This window comes from Pholis gunnellus, assembly GCF_910591455.1.
Source record: "Pholis gunnellus genome assembly, chromosome: 9".
NCBI classification, from domain to species: Eukaryota; Metazoa; Chordata; class Actinopteri; order Perciformes; family Pholidae; genus Pholis; species Pholis gunnellus.
Genome location: NC_136535.1, coordinates 6,606,896 through 6,629,386, shown reverse-complemented (window position 1 = coordinate 6,629,386; position 22,491 = coordinate 6,606,896). Strand labels below are relative to the sequence as shown.

Below are 22,491 nucleotides of genomic sequence, written 5' to 3'. Positions count from 1 at the left end.
GCAATCTCTGGTTGGTTGTTGTTTGCTTCAATATGAATCAGCTGTAATGAGCTTGGAACCACAGCACTGTTTTATAAATCCTATTTTCTACATTAGAAACACTTGTGCAGAAGGATTTAGGGAAATAAATCCTCACGCCCCTGTTCCACTGTACAAAGACAGTAGAACGCTGCAGGCATGAGTCCCAAAATTGGAAATGAGTCAGCATTTTGTAGCTTTTATGTGTCTTAAAAGAGGCGGTTTCCAACAAGTGTCTCAGTGAAACTACAAAACATCATCACAAGAACACAAGTCCGCCTTTAGTTTAGTGGTGGTGACGTGAAGTCATGCGACTGTGCTGTAGTTCATTTGTTCGGATTATTTTGCTGAAATAGCTTGTAAATATGATGAACTTGTGTTCGCCACAGAGCTTATTTTCTGCAATAATCCAAAATGCCAATGGTAAAAATCCCACTGGCATTTTGTTGAGTAAACCAGTGCTAATCTTATTTTATATAAAACTAGAGAAATGACCCACTGGACGTCAGTTTGGCTATTAATAATTACATCGGTTTAAGGTTTTATAATATGGATCCCTGCAGTCTTGGTCCAGTTCAGTGAAATTCATACCAACTTCCTGTCAAATATATACAAAAACATTGTTCATATACAAAGCCAGAGACTGTCGAAAAAGTAGTGCACTGCAAGAATGAGTCCCAAAACCTGGACAGGAGTCAGCATTTGAAGCTTTTACTTAAAAAAGTGTCTCAATGAGACGACAAAACGTCATCACTAGAACACTAGTCGGCCTTTAGCTTACTAGATAATCATAAAAGTGGCGTTCATTTGTGACGATTATCTTGCTGAATAAACCAAGTAAGTATCATGAGCGTCTGTTTGCTACAGGGCTTATTTTCTGCAATAATCCAAAATCCTATCGCCGTTTTGTCGAGGGAACCAGTGCCAGACTTAAAACCAGAGAACGGACACAATGTCTTCTCACACAGGGAACCTGTCAGAGTTTTCAATTGTAAAGTTCACTCAGTATAATGTCATTTTCTCTCCACAGTCAACACAATCAGGTTTTGGCATCACAAAAGGATTATGGGATAGATGCAACAGAATGTGGATCTGGGAGAAGATTGAACACGCGGCTACATTCAAAGGTGTTTCCAGCTGTCGTTGTAAATCCACTCGCAATTCTTACAGATTTGATGCGAATTGACCAAATCCAATCAAACTCAACACGAGCCAACGCCTCAGACATCTGCAGGAGAAATAAACTGTGACCTCACAAGTTAGATGCTAAGAGAGAGTAGCAGCTAAACAAAAGTGTGGATCTGAATATTGAGCGAATACATAGAGCAATAGGCTTTCAGTCGAAAGAGCGTCAAAGCTTAGTTGGAGCTTTGCTCTGCACATTTGTTCCTCAATCGGATCTATAAATTCTCATCTTCTGATGGCATGCTAAGTAGAATGTGTTACATAACCGTTTAACACGCTGAAGCTCCACTCACCTGACTTACACATACCCTATGTTATGTTAAATTACATTTTTGATTTGAGTGCAGGGCGCATGGTAAATCTCTGTGATGATCAATTTATCAGTTTTCTGGCTGAAAATAGGAAAAGGCTGTTTCAGTGATGAGTATTTCCACTCGGCCACTTTGTATGTAGGTGTGTTTGACTGCTGTATGCGTTGTGTAATACGGCAAAAAGGCACCAGGCTTCATTTTCTTTACACCACAATGACTGGAGCTACAGTGCAGACGTAGTTTGTTTCCTAACATCAAATAAATTCAACCAATATTTGGATCAAAAGCCTGTTGATCCAGCCACGACTGCTGGCCTCTTGTTGGCCTCCTGGTTTCAATTTTTTTTTTTTATATATATATATATACACTTTTATTCCTTCTTGTCAATTTCTTCAACATCAATTTGGGGGACGAGAGAGGAAGAAAATTACTTATTGTCCGTATAATTCAAGTCAGGTGTTTGTTTGTTTCTCTCTGGCTCCAAGCCACTAATAAGAAATAAGCAGGTGAAGGTGCACTAAAGCACACAGAGTCACATGACTCACCTGTGTCCCAATGCAGCACCCCTGCCAACTCCCTGTTAAAAATAAACCATTCAGAAAGAAGAGTATAAGAGAGATCTGCCGACCAGCTAAGAGTCGAGAAGACGAGGCGAAAAAAGCGCCATGGACCTTTCTGCAACAGTGATCCTGGCGGGGCTGATCTTAGCTCTGCTGTGGTTGTTTAGTGTCAGAAACAGCAGGACGTATCGGTTGCCCCCAGGACCCTTTGCACTTCCTCTCATAGGAAACCTGCTGCAACTGGACAAAAATGTCCCTTTTAAAAGCATTGTCAAGGTAAGAATTTCCTGCAACATTTACATTGATTTAATGTTGTGTAATACCTTATCCCGACATCTGAGATGTTATTACTCTGGTCAGCCATGCTGATGAATTGAACTCGTTGACTTTTGCACAAAAATAGTTACATTTGAATCAGACCGTTTATGACCCTAAAAATCCTGTCTCCTTGTAGCTCAGTGAAACCCACGGTCCTGTGATGACCCTCTACCTGGGCTGGCAGCGGGTGGTGTTTCTGGTGGGATATGACGCGGTGAAGGAGGCTCTGGTGGACCAGGCAGACGACTTCACAGGCAGAGGGCCACTGGCATTCCTGATAAAAATGACCAAGGGCTACGGTAACTTTGAGACACTGTCGTCTCTGTCAAGGGATCGGTGGTTTTCCTCCACTGCTTTCCGTGCACGCATGTCTCTGGCTCCAGTTGGTCAACAAGTGGCACATTTCTTTTTTTTTGTTCAGGTTTGGGGATCAGCAACGGGGAGCGCTGGCGCCAACTGCGACGTTTCACACTGTCGACCCTGAGAGACTTTGGGATGGGACGCAAGGCGATGGAGGAGTGGATCCAGGAGGAGAGCACACACCTGAGGGCCCGCATAGAGTCATTCAAAGGTGTGTTTGCAGCTGTTGTTTTTGAGAGCATACGTTTCACACAGGGTTGATGTGAAACGGGATTATTGCACTTATTTGTAAATGTAGTCAATTGAAGCAATGCATTCCTCAGAATGAACTGGAGTTTGTCCTTTGCCTCTAACTCTAACCACTTAGCACTTATTGTATTCATATTAGTTTGTTTATGCACTGTACTTTGGCTCTGGTTTATGCTCTTAGATGCTTGTTTAAAAAAGGAGATGCACTTATGACTTCTGGTGACTAGTAGTTCTCTTGAATATGTTGAATACACTTATTGTAAGTCGCTTTGGATAAAAGCGTCTGCTAAATGACTGTAATGTAATGTAATGTAACTACGTCAAATGACGGCACCGGGAGCAGAAAAAACAGCTGCGAACTCAGCTTTCTTGATCAATATAGCACAAACTAAAGAATTGCTTGAATTGGCTACACAATGCTGATTGCACATCCACAGAAATGGTGGCAGATTTTCCCTTTAAGTTTACTTTGTGCTGCCCTGAATCACAGCTTCAGTCCCAAAGAGTTTCTGACGCCCATGTTAAAGGACAGTAAAAGAAATGTGACCAAAAAAGATGGAATCTTTTACACTTGTTAACTGAGATACACTGAGAACAAAAGAAAAACCCTTATCAATCACAACGCCTTATGCATGTCTGCACATGACATACAGGTCTGAATACTGACCATCAGATGGAGCCTGAACGAAATACACAGAGCCGACATAAAGAATAATGCATGAAATTGGTCAACAACTGAAGAGAGAGTGCGTTGCTTTGTTGGATTGCTCGGTGTGTTTATCTCACTTGCTTCAGCTATACACTCTTTAATCCTTATCTCTGTCTGACGGCGGTTTGTGCAAAGTAAACACAGAATGTGTTACGTAACCCACTAAACCAGTGAAGCTTCACTGACAGCTTGAAGATTCCAACTAGAGCATTTTAAACTGCATTTAAAGGCGCTATAGACGAGATTGACAGCATTTTTGATTGCCTCTCAATGGCTCTCAACATGGCGACAGCTGAGCCGGCGGCTGACAGTGCAAACTATGGCCAAAGTGTTTGCGGAGCTAGAAGTGTTTGGGTGCTACGCTTCCCCGACAATGCTGATGGACAGAGCAGTGTTTTCAATTGTAATTGAGATGATGAGATGAGATTCAAGTACTAGGACAACGAAATGCAGTTTTAGCATCTAACCAGAAGTGCAAGAAGAAGCAGTAAGGTGCAGTGCAATTGCTGCTGCTGTTGCACGCTCACATGCACTGACATGCAATGAAAGCGTGCATCCGGTCCGGTCATGCAAACAAAGAATGGAGAAGCTCGGATTACACATCAACATATATCAACATATTTACATGAATTTAGATAGTACTTTCAATGAATGTTTTGACATTTCATATAGATCAATAAAAGTAAATGATTGAAGAAGAGTCTCAAATGAAAAAGGTTGTCTCACAGGCCCTGTGTACAGGCTGTGTTCAATGCTTCAGGCAGTTCAAAAACACTGACATGGCAGAACCCAAGTTGAAAAAAATAAAATAAATGATCATTTAAAGATACAAACATTTCTCTCTGGTCACTGTTGACAGGTGGTTGTTAAAACGTCCAAAGTGAGCTGCAAAACCCCAGCTAAGAAAAACATTTACATGGCAGAGGAAACGTCTTCTCAGTGGACTTTCCTTTAATAGATGAGTCCATTTAGGTTTCCCTCTTCTCCTCCAGACAAGCCATTTGACCCCACGTTCCTGATGAGCCGCACCGTGTCCAATGTGATCTGCTGCCTGGTGTTTGGCGAACGCTTCGGGTACGAGGACAAGAAGTTCCTGAACCTCCTCAGCATCATAGCTGATACTTTAAAGTTCCTGAACAGCCCTGTCGGCCAGGTAAGCGGCTGATAGTCCATCATTTTAAAGTCTGGTTTTCACATGATCTTCTATATACACATTTCTTTATCATCCCACAGTTGTACAACATCTTTCCCTGGGTCATGGAGCATCTGCCCGGCCCCCAGCACACTTGTTTTGCCAAAGTTGAGAAGTTGAGAGAGTTCATCGACATGAAGATCCAAGAGCACAAAGAGACACTGGACCCCAGCTCCCCGAGGGACTTTATTGACTGCTTTCTCCTCCGAATCAGTCAGGTGGGAAATCTATGTAGACCATAACGTTCATCCTGGACTTAAATCTTAAAACTCCTTTGTAAAATAACTTTTAGCATATGGCTGCTAAGAATGGATCTAATTTCTGGAATAAAACTGTATAATTATTCAAATGATCCAATTCTAACATAGCATATGCCCAAGTGGGCTTCTGCCACCTGTTGCTTAAAATGTCTTTTTAAACTGTTGCGCATCTAATGGCACTTTTAACACTTTGTTCTCTCAGGAAAAGGACAATCCCAAGACCGAGTTCCACCATGAAAACTTGGTCTCCACAGTGTTGAACCTCTTCCTGGCAGGAACGGAAACCACCAGCTCCACCATCAGATATGGCCTCAGTGTGCTGATCAAATACCCAAACATACAAGGTAGGTCCCCGAACGGAGGACGCAGTCATCTTACCTTACCTGTTCCACATAAAATGTTTTCGTGTATTTTTGTCCTGTACAGAGAAAATGCAGAAGGAGATTGACACTGTGATTGGACAAGGCTGTGCTCCCAGCATGGAGAACAGGAAGTCCCTCCCCTTCACAGATGCAGTTGTCCATGAGGTGCAGCGATTTTTGGACCTTGTCCCCTTCGGCCTCCCTCACTACGCACTCCAGGACATCTCTTTTCGGGGTTACACAATTCCCAAGGTATTGGCCCATTGGCGATCCCGAGATATAATGTTCGAGATTAGAGAGGGGAAAAAAGGGCATTATTACACTAACATCATGTCTTGTCTTCTTATTTTCTTTATATTTGTTACCTTTGGGACAGATTATAAAAAGTTATAATGTTGCGTATCATTTATATGCGGATGATATTCAACTCCGTCTTTCCTTCAAACCCAGTGAGGCTTTCAGGTTATCTCGGCTCCTAGACTGTCTCAATGCTATTAAAAGACAGGATGGCAGAACATTGTTTACAACTCAATGCTAATAAGACGGAGGTTCTGGTTGTTGCGCCAGATGAAGTTGCTTCAGGGTATTGGTCCACTCTCCTCTGCTGCCCACTTGAACCTGCGAAGTCTATGAGTGATATGTAACCAATCCATGTGAAGCAGCTGTCTAGATCTTGTTTATTCCACCAAAGAAATAATTAGTAAACTGAGATCTGTAATACCAACAGCTGAACTAGATCATACATGCCTTTATCTCTTCTCGCATTGATTATTGTAACGCACAATCCAGAATGCTGCCGCCAGATTACTCATTAGGACAAATAGACGGTCTCACATACCGTCTATTACCCCGTACTCAGATCTCTTCACTGGCTCCCTGTAGCGTACAGGATCCACTTTAAAGTTCTCACTCTCACTTACAGAGCACTACACGGTCAGACTCCTGCATATGTGGCTGAACCAGCTCACCCTTATTTACCAGCAATTTTATGTCACCTGTGGTGACCGAACCTTTGAGGCAGTAGCGCTAAATCTATGGAACGCTCATCTTGCACACCAACGGGTTTGCTGATTATGTGAATTTGTTTAAAAATCAGCTCAATACATACCTGTTTTGACTGGCGTTTGGTTCAAATTCATGCTCCAGGTCTGCTTTTAATCTATGTTTTTATTGTGTATTTCACTGTTTACTGTGTATTTTCATGTTTTAACTGTTCTTGTAAATTAGTGGCCCTTGTATGGTCACATTGTGTTATTTATGTTGTCTATCTTTGAAATATTGCTCCTGTTAAGCACTTTGTGACTTTTGTCTGTGAAAAGCGCTATATAAATACATTTGACTTAGTTACTTTTTTACTTTGTCTCAATAGGACACAATAATCGTTCCCTTGTTGCACTCTGTGCTGAAAGAGGAAAATAAATGGGCGACTCCCCAGTCCTTCAACCCCCAGCACTTCCTGGACCAGAATGACAACTTCAAGAAAAATCCAGCATTCCTGCCTTTCGCTGCAGGTAAAACACGGTCTTCAGCTAATAAATCATTAACAAGCCTGTTTGGCTCTGTGCTGTACGTTATAGTTCTGTTTGCGAGCGCGGTTTGCCCACGACTAATGAGTACATTTTGTGTTAAATATCGTGCTCATTGCCCCTTCACTTTCACGAGCAGTCATATATTTCAAATAATGTTTGTGATTGTGTCCCTTCACAGGGAAGAGAGCCTGTGTTGGAGAGTCTCTGGCTCGTATGGAGCTTTTCATCTTCCTGGTGTCGATGCTGCAGAATTTCACCTTTTCCTGCGCCGGAGGCCCTGACAGTATAAACCTCGTTGCAGAGTACAGCAGCTTTGCCAATCTGCCTCGCACGTACCAGATCATCGCCACGCCGCGGTGAGACGAGGTGCTCCCTCCCCCTGGGCCGTCCGTCGAGCATCGCTTGAAGCACCCTGAGTCCCCCTGAGTCCCCCTGAGTCCCCCTGAGTCCCCCGTACACTTAGGCTGCTTTATTGTTTGCTGTACAGGTGATGTTTGCTGTAGAAGGCATGATATCCCCTTTAATGTATTTTGTCTTCAACTCTTTGTTCCTGTGTTACTTGTGAACACGCTTTCTACTGCTATTAAAATGTGTTGCTACATTACTACTATAAAAGTACATACATACGAATATATATATACATACAAATGGCACTGAATCACTTCCTGCTGTGAAAGAACCAACGAGGAAATGTACTCACTTATGTCTTGAAGACATCGAATGTATCGTCTCTGTTAAACACTTTGTAGAACCTCTGCCTTTAAAATAAAGTCATAAGATTGAAACACTCCTTGAAAGAGAAAAAATATTTTCAAACACAAAATCCTTAGAAATTTGAACATTGGATAAAGCTTGGTTCGAAATTCTTGTCTCATTTTGTTGACATATTAGAGTCAAAGGTTTTCACTGAGGGAATCTTGGATATCTCTTTTTATCACACAATAAATCAGAAAATACCATGTTTTTAAGAATAACGCATTGTAAATCAGCCCAAGATTGAACAAACATGAACAAACCCCTCTTTAAAAACCTTCAGAATAGGAATGAAACTGGAAAGTTTGGTGTACGTAAGACCTACTGAAGTGGAGATTTCTGGCTCAGAAAAAAACTCATTTAGATAAACCAGCTTAAAGATATGTTTTGTAAAATGTATACATTTTGAGGACACGAAAAAAAAATCATAACTAACAAATATCACCATGAAACGTCCCTAGGTAATTACTCATAATAAGTAAATCATTTTGTGTATTATAAGTTTTCTGAAATCGTATATTTAAATGTACAAATGATGCATTATCTAATGGTAACTTTTGGTGAATTTGGGAGAAATCTACTGACAAACATAATTAAAAGTAGTCAAATAAACTCCTAAATGTGTATCTGGATGTTTTATTTCCACTAGTCTGAGAAAAGACATGTTCTGGAAGCAAAATAACCCAAAATCTAATTTTGACCAGTGCATTTGTGCCTGTATATCTTACCATGAGTGTGCTTATCCATTAAAACATAAAAATATTATAATATAATATTAAAATATAATATTGTATATAAATGTAATTGCACATTTGTCTTAAAACAAACATAAGCATGCCAAGTTATAAAATGGTAGGACCAAACTGTTTACAAACTGAAACATTTCAAACAATTGATTAAATAGAACAAGAAAAAAAGATTTCTTTGTCTTTTAAATCCATAGTGATGTAGATCAGCACTCTTGGTGACCTGATCTGATCCCCACTCATAGACCGGGGGTTACTCCAAGTAACTCTGTTTCTCTTCCTGTTTACGCAGATCAACACCCAATCGCGGCAAAAGTTTGACCGTCCGACCAGCAGCTCTGACACCTGCATGTACTTGTGTACAATCAGCTGATCGCTCTAAAGACCCGTAGTGCACCGCAGAGGACAGAGTAGCATCGCTATGGAGTGGGCTGTCACGTTGCTTTTAGCGGGGCTCAGCACTGCTTTGCTGTGGCTGCTCAGACTGAGGAGCCGTGGACACTTGTGTTTACCTCCAGGACCGTCCGGTCTGCCGATCATAGGAAACCTGCTCCAGCTGGACAAAAGAGCTCCGTTCAAAACTATGCTAAAGGTGAGAATGAGAAGTCGACAACTTCTTGGTTTCCCAGTCTGTGATCATATATTCTCGCTGGAGTTCCATAAATAGTTATGAAGCAACAGTCCTGTCCCCATGACGTACTGTGGAGAATTTCAGTATTAAAAAGTATTAGTAGTAGAATTTATAGCACCCCTAGTGGCGAATAAAAGTTTCACAATGATAAGAATGTAAATTATGTTAAGAGTCACAATGTATTTACTAATGGAATCTATAATAGGTTTACAGGATGTTTACTTATAGAAGATATTATATGTTTGCAATAAGTTTACTTGTAGGAGTCTTAAACATAATCATTGGAAGTATTGAACCAAAGTACAGTCACATAGTTAGGGGGTTACGGGTAAATCATAAATATAATACATGCAGCAGCAAGCACCTCTTGTCGCCAATATCACTGATGCTCGGTAGACGGATACCAATAGTGTTCTGGACGGTTTAATCATGATATTTCATGCTTTACCTCTACTTTTGCAGATCTACATTTCTAGTTGTAGTTTTGTGATTGGGAGTCCCAGGGCTTCTGTTTTGTTCTCTGCAGTGCGCCGGGTATGTTTACTTTGCTTTGTTCCTTGCATGTCTGTACAAGACTCAAATGCATGCTTATTGCTCCCCAGCTCAGTAAAAGCTATGGCCCCGTGATGACTGTGTACCTGGGCCCTCAGCGCGTTGTGGTCCTGGTGGGGTATGACGCTGTGAAGGAGGCACTGGTGGACCAGGCAGATGACTTCGCTGGCAGAGGACCTATTCCTTTCTTAATGAGGGTTACCAGTGGCTATGGTACTATGGATCATTTGTCATGATATGTACCATAGAAATATGTTTGAGTACAACATTCTGTGTCCTCAACACCAGGCTGCAATCCTTGTGTTGCTGGTTTCCTCTGGCCCAAAGTTTTAAGTCTCTCTTCTCTTGTATCCACATCTAACAATAACGGTTTTATCTGAATTTCCCAGTGGCTTTTCTGAGTCTATTTCTTGTTCTATTACTTTTTTTTTTTTTTTTTTTTATGGTCCCATTTTGAGTTTGGTTTCAGTCCGCTGGAAGAAGCGATAATTCTTTAGTTTCTTTCATATGTTATAGCTTGTGGTTGTAGCGTCTGACTCATTGTGAGGATCTTCCAAACTACCGTTTCTGCATCTTCAAAGGTTTGGCGATCAGCAACGGAGAGCGCTGGCGGCAGTTGCGGCGCTTCACCCTGATGACGCTGAGAGACTTCGGGATGGGACGCAAGGGGATGGAAGAGTGGATCCAGGAGGAGAGCACACACCTGTTGGCCCGCATAGATGACACCAAAGGTATGCATGTGTTTTGCCTTGTATGTTTGCTCCGCTTGTGTATTTCTCATCAGTCATACACAACACAGGGTCATAACTAAAAACCCAAAACGCAAAGCTGAAGATGGAGCAGATGAAGGACAGAATATTCCGAGTGGTGCTGGCTTTTTTTAACAGTCAGGCAGAACGGTTTTTTTTGAGCACCAGAGAAGCTCACAAGTCATCTTTTGCGAGTCCAAGTCGATGCCTGCCATCCGTTCAGCTTACGACACATCACAGCTACACCGAAGGTATTCAACGCATGCAGGCTACCGTTATCCTCACTCCTCCATCTATTCATTCTTTAGTATGTGATCACTTCAAACAGACTATTACAATGCAATATGAAAAAGGAACACGCACAATGAAAATGTTCCTTTTCAGTAAATAACTGTATTTTCCCCCTAAAAATGGATATAGACAAACAGTTAGAGTTCTACCATATTGTATGATTCCACTGGGTCTCCAACTAATGACAGCGACCGTTAATGAACATATTTCTCCAGCCTCTCAAACCCAGAGATGCTCACAAGTCTCAAGTCACCATGTGTGTGTGAGACTTAAGACCAAGTCCCCATCTCTACTTTTATTATTTTCCTCCAGCTACACCTTTCGATCCGACCTACTTCATGAGCTGCACCGTGTCCAACGTGATCTGCTGCTTGGTGTTCGGCCAACGCTTCAGCTACGACGACCAGCACTTCCTGTCCCTCCTGCAGATAATCAATGGGACCCTGAGATTCGGCAGCAGTCCCTTTGGTCAGGTAAGAGGGGGCAACCCCCAACCCCAGCTACACGTGTTTTTGTATACTCACTCAGTCAGATTCTTTTAGACCCTCAAGAATATCCTCTATATGAGTGTACTATAAAATGATTTGGGCTATCCGCTTTTTCTGTATAAACCATAAATCAGTGGAACGTACTACCTTTTTTTGCAGTCTCTTGGCCACGGTAAAAGCTAGACTGCGTTCAAATATTTATTAAAAAAAAAAATGTGATTATATATTTCCAGTTTGTCTTTTCTTAAGAGACAGATGCAGGCTGGTTGTGAAACACGCCATTCATAGGATTTCTCTCCCATCGCAGCTCTACAATCTCTTCCCTTGGTTGATGGAGCGGCTGCCGGGTCGACAGCACAAAGTTTTCGCCAGAATTGAAAAGCTGAAGGAGTTCATAATCAAAAAGATCCAGGAGCACCAGGACACACTGGACACCGGATCACCCAGAGACTACATCGACTGCTTCCTCACTCGACTCAATCAGGTATGATTCATCAAGTGGAGAAATGTGAACTGAGAGTTTGTTTCATTTAAAGTGGACATGTTAAGCATGCTGACTCGTTACACTTACGTAAACACTGATGCAAAAGCGCATAGTCCCTCTAACAACAGACGGTTCTGCAAATACTGAGCACCTTAGTCCGCTAGGTGCACGGCTGAGCTCCCTCCAGTGCATCTGAACATCTTGAACTGTGATCCTGCAGCAGGTTGTATTTTTGTATTTTTAGGAGAAAGACATTCCCACGAGCGAGTTTCACCATGACAACCTGGTGGCAACAGTGCTGAATCTCTACCTGGCAGGAACCGAAACCACCAGCTCCACTCTCAGGTTTGCACTGACTGTGCTGATCAAGTACCCCAAAATACAGGGTAGGTCCCAGAAACCTGTGTAACAAGGTAGAAGTCAGTGTGCAGATTCTACAAGCCTAATTACTTTTACACGGAATATTTTGTTTAAACACGTCTCTCTACTTTACAAGATCGTCACCGGTTGCATGTAATGCTGATGAAGCGGAGCATTTTCCACCTCCTCTCCATTCATTGTACTTCACTCTATTTGCTAGTAAATGAATCGACTAACTGTTTCAGCAGCGGTTAAATAGCTGTGTCTCCTTCATTCTGAAGAGAACATGCAGCAAGAGATCGACACTGTGATTGGACGGCAGCGTTGTCCCTTCATGGTGGACAAGAAGTCCCTCCCCTTTACGGACGCAGTCCTCCATGAAATCCAGCGTCTCATGGATATCGTCCCCATGAACATCCCCCACTACGCCCTCCAGGACATCTCGTTCAGGGGTTACACAATTCCCAAGGTACGCCGATGTCGTCACATAAAGTGTTGTCGACGTTTTTTTCCCAGATGATATTAAAACGACTGTCTCGTCTCAAAAGGCTACGATCATCATCCCCTTGTTGCACTCTGTGCTGAAAGAGGAGAAACAGTGGGAGACCCCTTGGTCCTTCAACCCGCAGCACTTCCTGGACCAGGAAGGCAACTTTAAGCAAAACCCTGCTTTCCTGCCATTCTCTGCAGGTAAATTATTCAGCAAATCAGAAAATATGGCCGCACCTTTCTGAGCTCTGATGTGATGGGAGAGAACAAACCATCGTCTTCCATTGATCTCGTATTCTTATTCTCACCGGTTTCTTTCTCAGGAAAGAGGGCTTGTGTCGGAGAGTCCCTGGCTCGCATGGAGCTCTTCCTCTTCCTGGCGTCACTCCTGCAGCGCTTCACCTTCTCTTGCCCCGGAGGACCCGACAGCGTGGATCTCAGCCCCGAGTACAGCAGCTTCGCCAACCTGCCTCGCAGGTACGATGTCATCGCGACTCCCCGGCGCTAATGGTATTTGGATATGAGTTCTCTGTCCGGTAACTCTGAGGTTTTGCCATGTACCCAGCCGCTAAATGCTCAGTTCAGTGGTCTTTAGATTGACCTCCCACTGCACAGAGCGGTTTCAGTGGTGCCAAAGCAAAAAAAAACTAAACAGGAATTATTATTATTTGTGTAATGTGAATGTCCTGGGCTCATGTAAGACGGTGCCTTGTTGAACGAGTTAACCTAATCTATACTTGCCTGCTCACATCATGTTTATACATATTCTGTCAACATGTTCAGTGTTTGTATTGCAGCGTCATAGTATTATTCCAAAATTCTGAACGTCTTTGTCATCTTCTCAAGATTCAACCGAGGGTTAAAGCTTTTACTAAATGTATACCAAAGATTTTATGTCACAATGGTGTTTCTCTTTTGCTGGACAACTTCAGAATACACAGTGCAAATAAAGATTAGTAATTAGCAGATTGTGTGATATATATATATATATATATATATATATAACTACCTGTTAATACCTCGATACTGGAGTTAATACTGGCTTATTGGGTAGTTGTTCTGTCATAGCACCCTTCAAAGAGGAACAAGCTCTAGCATCATACTGGAGTTATGTGAGTCGTGTTCAGAGATGCACTCGACTCGCACCACATTGCTGCAGTAAAGTCCACTTTGCACTCTGTTCCTCTGACATGTGGCACATTTTGCCACAAGAGGGCACTTGTTCAACAGTTAACAGCCTCTCCAACAATTATCGCTGTGTTGACACATGTTGAGATCTTCCAAACAGCGTCTTCTTGTGTTGATTTAAAGAGTTGATTTGGGCCTTTTCTTTCTTAGGTTTTCTCACTTTTTGCGGGGTTGCTTTTGCAGGAAAAAAATGATGAATCGCATTATACAAACGCTAAAAGAATTTGTTTACGAATTGATAAATAATAAATACTGACTGTTTCGTCCACATTCCATCGGTCATCCAGGGAGCGACCGCGACGTCAGCCTGTCGGTGTGTTGATGCATGTTCCAGTGTATCTGTCTTGTGTCGGAGCAACAGTGGGATGGTCCATGTCATAAGTGGGGGATCCGATAACTATCATGGCAGGTTTTATTAAATGTTGATAAGACCCAGGAACTAACACATCCGGTACACGGCATTATATGTGGAACTGTATTATGTAGTCAGTACTTTTTTAATGTTTTTTCAAACACAAATGTACATGTGTACTTTAACCGTAAGCTAACAAATGCTTTTATTCATTCTGTATTTTGTATTAATAAAATGTATCAGGAAATAAAGATTATTATAAAGTGAATTGGTGTTGACTGAGCATCTTGTTAAATGGGTTAATCCTAACATGTAGTACATATTTGTAGCCGATATAAACCTGATCATTTGTTGTCATTGACTGCGTCACAAACAAAACAAAACAAATAGTTCTTTTGTCCGAGTGACGACGGCACAATTGTGACTTTCACGAGCTGTTTAATATCATTTTTAAACACAGGAAAACCTGACACTTGCTGTATTTATTTTTTGGTACTATAAGTGTGTTGCCTCATTGCAACTGTAAACTATTGTTTGTTGTGTAAAGAATATTAAGCGATGACAAAGCTGAAAGTCAAATGTAAGTGAAAATACACTTTTTTCACCTTCACACCAAGGATATTATTCAAATAATTGCTCAAAAACATAGCACAAGTCCATCTCTCTCTCTCTGCTTTGCTAAATGTTGGGCAGGTGATATTTATGCTTCACCTGTTTCTTAACATCCGGTGCTGGTGAGATGTTGCTGTTTGGTAACTGAGGAAGGTACTGAGCCTAGAGGGAGGAAAGGGGAAGAGAGGGAGAGAAACTGGGTGAGATGATGCTTTATCAGGATGCCTGGCGGTAAAAATAGGAAGAGGAACCGTCGTTTAATGTGATTCACTGCTTTCAGAGGTGGCTGTTATAGGGAGGTTAGTTTGAATTCATGCAAGTTGAAAAGATTTTGGGTTTGGAGTGACTTAGTGAAGTGTTAGTGAGCAGGACTGGCACTCTGCTGCAGCCCAACTCAGGGACATGTGTGGCTGTAGCAGCGTGCACAGCGTGTACGTTTGGGGGGGGGGGGGGGGGGGTCACGGGACGGTTTCTTCCACCATGGAGTTCCCTCGTCTTTGGTGCTTACCCCCGGCTGCCTGCGTCGGGAGCCCTTGTCGTGTCGTCGTCCCGGGCGCTCACTCTCGCGGCCCCAGTTGGCTGCTTCGTCCTGGAAGTACGGCAGCTCCAGCAGCTCTTCACAGGACAGCCGGAGCGCGGGGTCCATCACCAGGCATGACTGCTCACAGGAAGACGCATAGATTTACACGGAGTCATCGGCTGTGCCGGTGTATAAGCCAGGCTCTGTCACTCATAAAACCTAACATACCTTCATAACATGGAGGGCGTGAGGAGACACGCCATGGAAGCGCTTTTCCAAGGGCTCCTGAGAGCAAAAAATAAATGTGAAGTAAGAACATCAACCACACTTCATCGCCTCTCTGTTGAGAACATGTGGCAGCCGGATTCGTACCGTCGTGTCGGGTTCAGGAATACTGACTCCACTGAAGAACACGTTGGAGCGGAACACCTGCTGGTGACGAGGGATCAGGTCACCTGAGGTCAGAGAGGAGATCATTCAAATCAGTGTGAGTGTGTGTGTGGTAGAAGAAAGTAGTTTCCTTTCAGTTCAAGCATAAATTTGATTTATCCCTGCTGGTTTTAGTCTTTAATTACATATTCCTTTATTTAAATTCTATTCATATATTTTCTGTAAAGCACATTGGAAGAAGATATGGTATTTTATGATTTAAAAAACTACTCTTAAATCCATCTGCCGATTGTGGGAGCTGGACCCTATTTTCCATGTTTTTGTTTTTGTAAATGAGTAATGGGGACTGGTCTGGTATTAAACGCTGCAGCCTGCAGCTGCTAAACAGGCTGCAATGTAATTGCTCGGGGCCACTCCTCACCGTCAAGGAAGAATACATTTCTTTCTCTTTACCTTTTGCTTGATCCGGTCCGTTTGTTATTGCGTCATGTGAAAAAACGGTGGCAAATGTGAGTGAGAGTCGGAAAGAGGAGGGTCGGTGTTGTCGGATTTTGTTGCGTTTAAGCACAGAAAGCGTAGCTTAGTGTTATCTAGCAGATTTTCAATGTCGTGGCTGAATTAGTTGATTTCCACCATGTGGAAGCAACGCCAGATTTCGGAACGACACAGATGCAGATTAACCAACGAGCTATATCAAGAGAAAGCCCCAAAAAAACGGTTTTATTTCTCTGTAGGGTTCTTTCCATAATGTTGTAAGACACTTCTAATAATAATCTGAGCTTGTCGGTGGCAAAAACGAGCACTTTTACTGACTACATTGACGGTGAGGAGTTGTCCTGAGCGATTACATCGCAGCCTGTTTAGCGGCTGCAGCGTTCTCCTTCGATACTGGACAAATCTCTGTCCCCGTTAGTCCCTTTGACGCAAAAACATGGGAAAAATATCTCAGTCCATAAATCCAGGTTGAAAAGGACCAAAGAGACCCTTTTAAGAGAGCAACGTCGTATGCGATCGGTACACTGTGGCCCCTCGGTGTACCTAGAGTTTTTCGGATGAGGTAGAGCTGGTCGACGTCGGACTTCCCGGGCCACAGTGGATTCCCGTGGAGCAGCTCGGCGAAGACACAGCCCAGGGCCCAAACGTCCACGGGGGGCCCGTACTGAGTATCCCCCACCAGCAGCTCAGGGGCCCGGTACCAGCGGGTCGCCACGTAGTCCGTGTAGTCATCTTCTGGTCCTGCTGAGTATGCAGACGGAGGTAACTTGTAGGGACATGCACATGCACTTAGACGTTACATAATGAACACCAAATAACACGAGCGTTGTAGAGGAAGGGATTACAATGACTACAAATGAATGTATGGAAACATAACACCCGAAACCCAAGGCAGGACGGGTAAACAGAGACACGCTAACTGGCCTGTGCAATGCCTTCATTATAACATTGAAAGTGAGGAGGCCATCGGCAGGAGCCCGTTCAGGTCCCTTGTTGAATAAATCATTAGAGATTAACACTAAATGCACTGGCTCTCTGGATTGACCTACTCAGGATGCGGGCAAAGCCGAAGTCGCAGAGCTTGATGACTCCGGTTTTGGTGAGGAGGATGTTCTCTGGCTTTACATCACGGTGGATGCACTGCAACACAAACGCTCGGCATCAAGGATTTAGGCAACGTGATACACAATCTCTTAGTGAGAGAGAGAGAGAGAGAGAGAGAGAGAGAGAGAGAGAGAGAGAGAGAGAGAGAGAGAGAGAGTTATATTGAGACTGACGGATGAGGAAGGGACCTGGAGGAACGACAGCAAGAGATCAGAAAGCTGAGCACATTTGGATATTGAAACTGAACACTGCATTGTAGTCGCTGAGACTTAGATGACTCCTGTTCGGGGGAGGAGGGGGGGGGGACTGAAGCCTAAGCCAAGTCAGAGTTTGCTCATTGTGATCTGGAATAACGCTCAAGCTAATGTTGGACAAGTTAGAGTAGTTGTCAAATCTCACATGTTGCATGTGTACGTCACTTTGCGGGGTGAATCTATGAAGTGGGTTAGATGGAGAAACTAAACACGGCGTGAATCAATCTTTCTAGAGGATGTATGAAAGTGTTTTTTGAGCGAATGAGGAAACGGGCCTCGTCTCTCTTAGGACTGTGAGGCTTACTGCTGCTGTTGTTTTTTTTTATTTGCTGCATATGTTCACTGTTCATTTCATTGGTTCTTCTTGTTTTTTTTCATAACATTTGTCACATGTTCGAAATAAATTCTATCTGTCTAAGACTGCACGACCTTTTGATCTTTTGAAAGATTCTGGGGAATTGGCAAACTGCTATCACTCAAAAAACATGATCGAAATAACGCTGTGAGCAGCCACAGTCGGCAAGTTACCTACTCTAAAATATAAATGTTGGCCTGGTTAATTAATTATTAATAATAATAACTTGATATGGTATATGTAACGCAGTGATACAGATACAAAGTCCTCATGTAGGTTAATGTAGAAATAAAGTTAAGCAGAGTAGTCGAGTATAATGTTTGGGGGAAAATTAAATAGTCAACAGTAAAACTTCTTAAAACAATAATCGGATGTACACAAAGTTATTTGTTGCTGTAGTCATCCGTGGACAAAATGCAGTCTTCATTTTTTCACATTCTGTTAAAAACAAAATGCCTTCTTCTGTGAGGCTGTGGACTTTGTCCCCGAGCTTTTAAAGAGTTGTCCCACTATGACTGTGTCACTGTCTAACCAGCATGGAGAGAGAGAGAGAGAGCAGAAACAATGTGTTCAACGCACTGAACATACGGCAAGAAAGAAATGTTCTAATCCAGTCTTGGAAAAACTCCAAATGTATCCTTTCAGACATTATAGACGAAAGAAATCAAACACGGATTAAAAACAACAAACAAAGATCCATATTGAAAATGTACTGACATTGTGCTTGTGGCAAAAGTTCACAGCTTGCAGAGTCTGCCACACGATGCTTTTCAGCTGAGCCTCCTGGACCCTGCAGAGGACGACACACAAAGGGTGACTGATCCTCGTAAGAGGAACTAAACTAAAACCTTTTCCTTGCCTTGTATTATTTAAAAAAAACAAAAACAGAAGTGGTGCTTTACACAGCACCTCTTGTCACCCCAGGTAACCTTAGGCCTGTCTCTAACGGCAACAGCGCCTTTGTTTTCTGGAGCAGCTAGAGTTTCTGCTGCACAGCCTTGTGGGGGAAATGGTCCGGTAGCAACTGGCCATTGTGGCCTGGGCGTGCTGTGTGACATCAGACGACAAAAAGTACGAATCTGATCTTGTGACTTTAGATGTGCCCGAGGTGCTCAAAGAATGGAGAGAAAAGAAGCATTTCCCCTAAATACCTCATAGTTAGCTTTAGACTCGGCTGTCCCTCCCTCCCTCTGCCATCTTGTACCGCCATGTTGCTACGGTAGCCCAGAAAGGCCAAACCGAACACAGGCTCTAGTGAGAGCCCGCAGAGTGCAAACCCACGATGCCGCCAGCCGCCGTCTGACTTGTGTTGCTCTTAAAGTAGCGTTATTACGGTGAGGATGACCTCTGAGCGAGGCCAACGACGTCACCGGGGTTTTGAACTCGGCAGCTCACGATACCGCGGGGGGAGTGAGTGGAGGGGTATTCAGTTGGTTGCAATCTGCAACCTCGCCGCTAAACGGCACTACATCCTACACACTGTGACTTTAAGTAAAAGGAAGTAATATCAGTAAAATGTAATCAACTTATAAAAAGTTACTAAAGTATGTTTGTGTCGCACAAAGTAGCATAAAAGTGCCTCAGAAGTGTTTTTACATTATGAAGAAATGTAAATTCCACCACTGCAATCTTGTCATGCATTTTTAAAAAGAGGTACCAGCGAAACAGATAACAGATACACTTCTAGAGGAGAGAGAAGGAATGTCTTCAGTTTGTGGCCCTTCAGCATCTCACACAACTCACTGATCTCGTTCAGAACAACTCCCTGACACGCCACGGCTGCGTTTCCCCAGACTTACCCTCGAGGGTGTTTGTCCAGCTCATTGAGGACCGTCTGCTCGCAGAACTCAAACACCAAGTGGAGCCGTCTTTTCCTCCTGAAGACCTCCAGCAGGTTGACCAGGTTCACGTGTTTCAGCTGCTGCGGGACCGACAGACACCGTGGACGCTCTTTTTAGCGTTCGACCAGCACAAAATGTGGGACGTAATACTTAATTCAACCTGTAGAGGATCTAAACTAAGCATGCATCCTAATGCTGTGTTTATGGCTGTTATTTGTATTGTTGGTCTTCAGATTTTCTTCCACACTTTGTATACATGTTTACACTTAGTTTTATTCAGTTTTCCAAAAGTTTTAAATGTTTGTAAAGCTCTTTAAAGTTGCCCTGTCTATGCTTTGTGTGTAGGCTAATTACACCTGCATGACCTCACAGTGGAACAAAAGATCACACGGCCTTGCTGCGTGCACGCGCACCTGTGTGCGTGCACAGTGTCCACTCCGCGGTGTGAGATGATGATACTGCGGGCTGACGCTCTGTTCTCACCTTCAGCATGCGTATTTCTCTCAATGCAATCTTCTTGATGACGGGGTCGTCTTCGGACTCCACAAACTTCTTGATGGCCACTATCTGGCCCGTGTCCCGGTGTCTGCACTTGAACACCACACCGTACGAACCCTCGCCGATTTTGGCCAGCTTTTCATATTTCTCCATTGGCGGTTAGCGGCTGTCACCTGTCAAGAGAGAAAAACACGCTCAACACTTCACCAAAATCTAATGGATTCCCCCGAAATAAAATGACATTAAGTGCGCATGTCTATTTCCTTTGGGGTTTGCAGTTTTCCTACACAATTGGTAAAATGTATTTTTATTTTTTTTAACCTGGGACACCTGAGGGACAGTTCTACATCCAGAGGATGTGTGTTGACAAAACCAATTCACGCCAGTAACTACCGTTTTAAGTGTCGCAACCAGCGCGAGAGGCGCACTCACCTGCGCAGCAGAATGTGAACGGGTCTCCTCATCGACAGGTCAGCAGCGTGTCTGCGGGTAAACGTCCATCGAAAGTCCGCAAAGCTATAGCTTGCATGTCCTCTGGGCGTCAATGCATAGCGTGAGTATGAAATATAGTAGCTCTGTAGTGAGAGGAGGTCTCTCTCCGTCTCCTCGTCCCCTTGGTAACCCTCTCTGGTTGTTAGCTCGCGTCGACACACAGACGGTCAATCCACTGTCTCACTCTCGAGTCCTCGTTTTCGTATCGACACGACGTCTCATTTATTCATGAACACGGAGATAATAAGGACTCATTAGGACGTTTGACTGTCCCTTATTACTGCGCAGGAAAAAGAGCAACAGGTAACCGACATAGAGCCAATTCACAGAGCTGGCTACGTGAGTTTACAACGCGCGCGTGGACGCACGCTCGTTTTAACCCAGGAGACGGCTGGTTCAGACGGTAGGCTGACAGGAGAGGTGGACGGTCGTTAAAGGGACAGTTCACCCCCCAAAATAGGAAAATCCTATTTTTTCCTCTTACCTGTCGTGCTGTATATTTAGCTAGAATGTTTTGGTGTAAGTTGCCACGTTTTGGAGATATCGGCCGTAGAGATGTCTGCACTCTCTCCAGCATAACGGCTCGTGGTGCTTAAAAGAATATTTGAAAAACTCAATAGCAAAGTCTCTTCCAGAAACCATGTTACTTACTCAAGATATATAAGTTTCATCATGGCTCACTTTTACTTTTGGTACTTAAAGTGGCAATCTCTTAATATTTTCATTTAAATAAATGTACATTAAATCACTATCTATTGCTGAAGGAGGTCACACAGTGGGGATTGAGCCTATGTGGCCCATTGATGAAAGTATTGCGAAATTAATTTATTTACAGTATTATTATTCCCAGAAATAAAATGCTGTATAACAGTTTGTCTCCATTATTTACACACACAAAATGGAACTATACAGACATTTCTAAAAAACGGCAGACCAAGACCCCCAGACTGTTAAACTCTTTTCACTCAAATAGAAGTTCTAACTGAACCAGGACTGAAATCTTAATGAATGCCACTTTACGTACATTTCGCTGATGACACCTCTGTACTTTTACTTGAGTACTTGAGATTTTAAATGCAGGTCTTTAATTTTGTCACCGTCTGTCTGTCCCTCGGTCCCTCCTCTTCTTCCTCCTCCTCCTCCTCCAGCTACATCCCCTGTTCCTCAGGCCCCTTTATTACCATTTTCCATTCATCCACAAGATGCCCTCAGACTTTCCTTCTTTTCCCCGTCACCTGACTGCCCCACCCACCTACACACCTGTTTCCACCCTCGTCAGCCCTATATTTAACCGCTCTATTTACTCCGTTTCCCTGCCAGTTCGTCCAAGTTGCTATGTTGATTTTTGCTTTTGAGCCTCTGATCCCTGTTGTAGTATTTGGTGAAAATCTTTGTATTTTTATGTTGTTTTGTTTTGCCACTTGTACTTGAGTAAAAGATCCCTTGTCTTGCATCTTCCACTGCTGCGTACTGAAAAAGGAACACATTGTGTACTTTACACGCTTGTCCATTAGTATATGAGCTGTTATACAAACTGTACTGTTATGTAAAACAAAGTAGCCTCACACCACTGTTGAAAGAAGCTGCAGCATCGTGTCACTCTGCCACAGACATGACCAACTCTGATGTGGTTGCATGATTTATAGTCTGTTCTGTTCTCTCTGTTGACTGTGAATATTTGTTCCCCCAGCGTCTCCCCTCGGCTCGTCTGGCCCAGAGACTTTGGGCTTTGCCGCAGCTCTCTGGGATCCTCTGTAGAATCACACGAGATCTCATTTAGGGCCTCACGGCGAA

General features: G+C 43.2%; 2 protein-coding genes across 2 annotated transcripts; one reads left to right on the top strand and one right to left on the bottom strand.

Annotated features, from left to right (window-relative positions):
• Positions 1-2,133: 2,133 nt before the first annotated feature.
• LOC306701127 (uncharacterized protein) lies at positions 2,134-14,404 on the top strand. Its single transcript, XM_079166374.1, has 18 exons — positions 2,134-2,350; positions 2,529-2,691; positions 2,814-2,963; positions 4,703-4,863; positions 4,944-5,120; positions 5,365-5,506; positions 5,589-5,776; positions 6,894-7,035; positions 7,232-7,409; positions 8,937-9,144; positions 9,786-9,948; positions 10,317-10,466; positions 11,088-11,248; positions 11,571-11,747; positions 11,992-12,133; positions 12,389-12,576; positions 12,656-12,797; positions 12,920-14,404. Exons 1-18 carry the CDS (start codon positions 2,180-2,182, stop codon positions 13,102-13,104), a joined length of 2,988 nt encoding a protein of 995 aa, XP_079022500.1. The 5' UTR covers positions 2,134-2,179; the 3' UTR covers positions 13,105-14,404.
• Positions 14,405-14,814: 410 nt separating this feature from the next.
• Positions 14,815-20,793, bottom strand: LOC306700929 (cyclin-dependent kinase-like 1; the record flags this gene model as incomplete). Its single annotated transcript, XM_079166083.1, has 10 exons — positions 20,638-20,793; positions 20,191-20,378; positions 19,666-19,787; positions 18,584-18,656; positions 17,203-17,293; positions 16,697-16,897; positions 15,641-15,723; positions 15,497-15,553; positions 15,257-15,406; positions 14,815-14,910 (listed from the first exon to the last, which is right to left on the bottom strand). The coding sequence occupies exons 2-10, from the start codon at positions 20,356-20,358 to the stop codon at positions 14,815-14,817; spliced, it is 1,041 nt and encodes a 346-aa protein (XP_079022209.1). The 5' UTR covers positions 20,359-20,378; positions 20,638-20,793.
• Between the last annotated feature and the right edge of the window lie 1,698 nt (positions 20,794-22,491).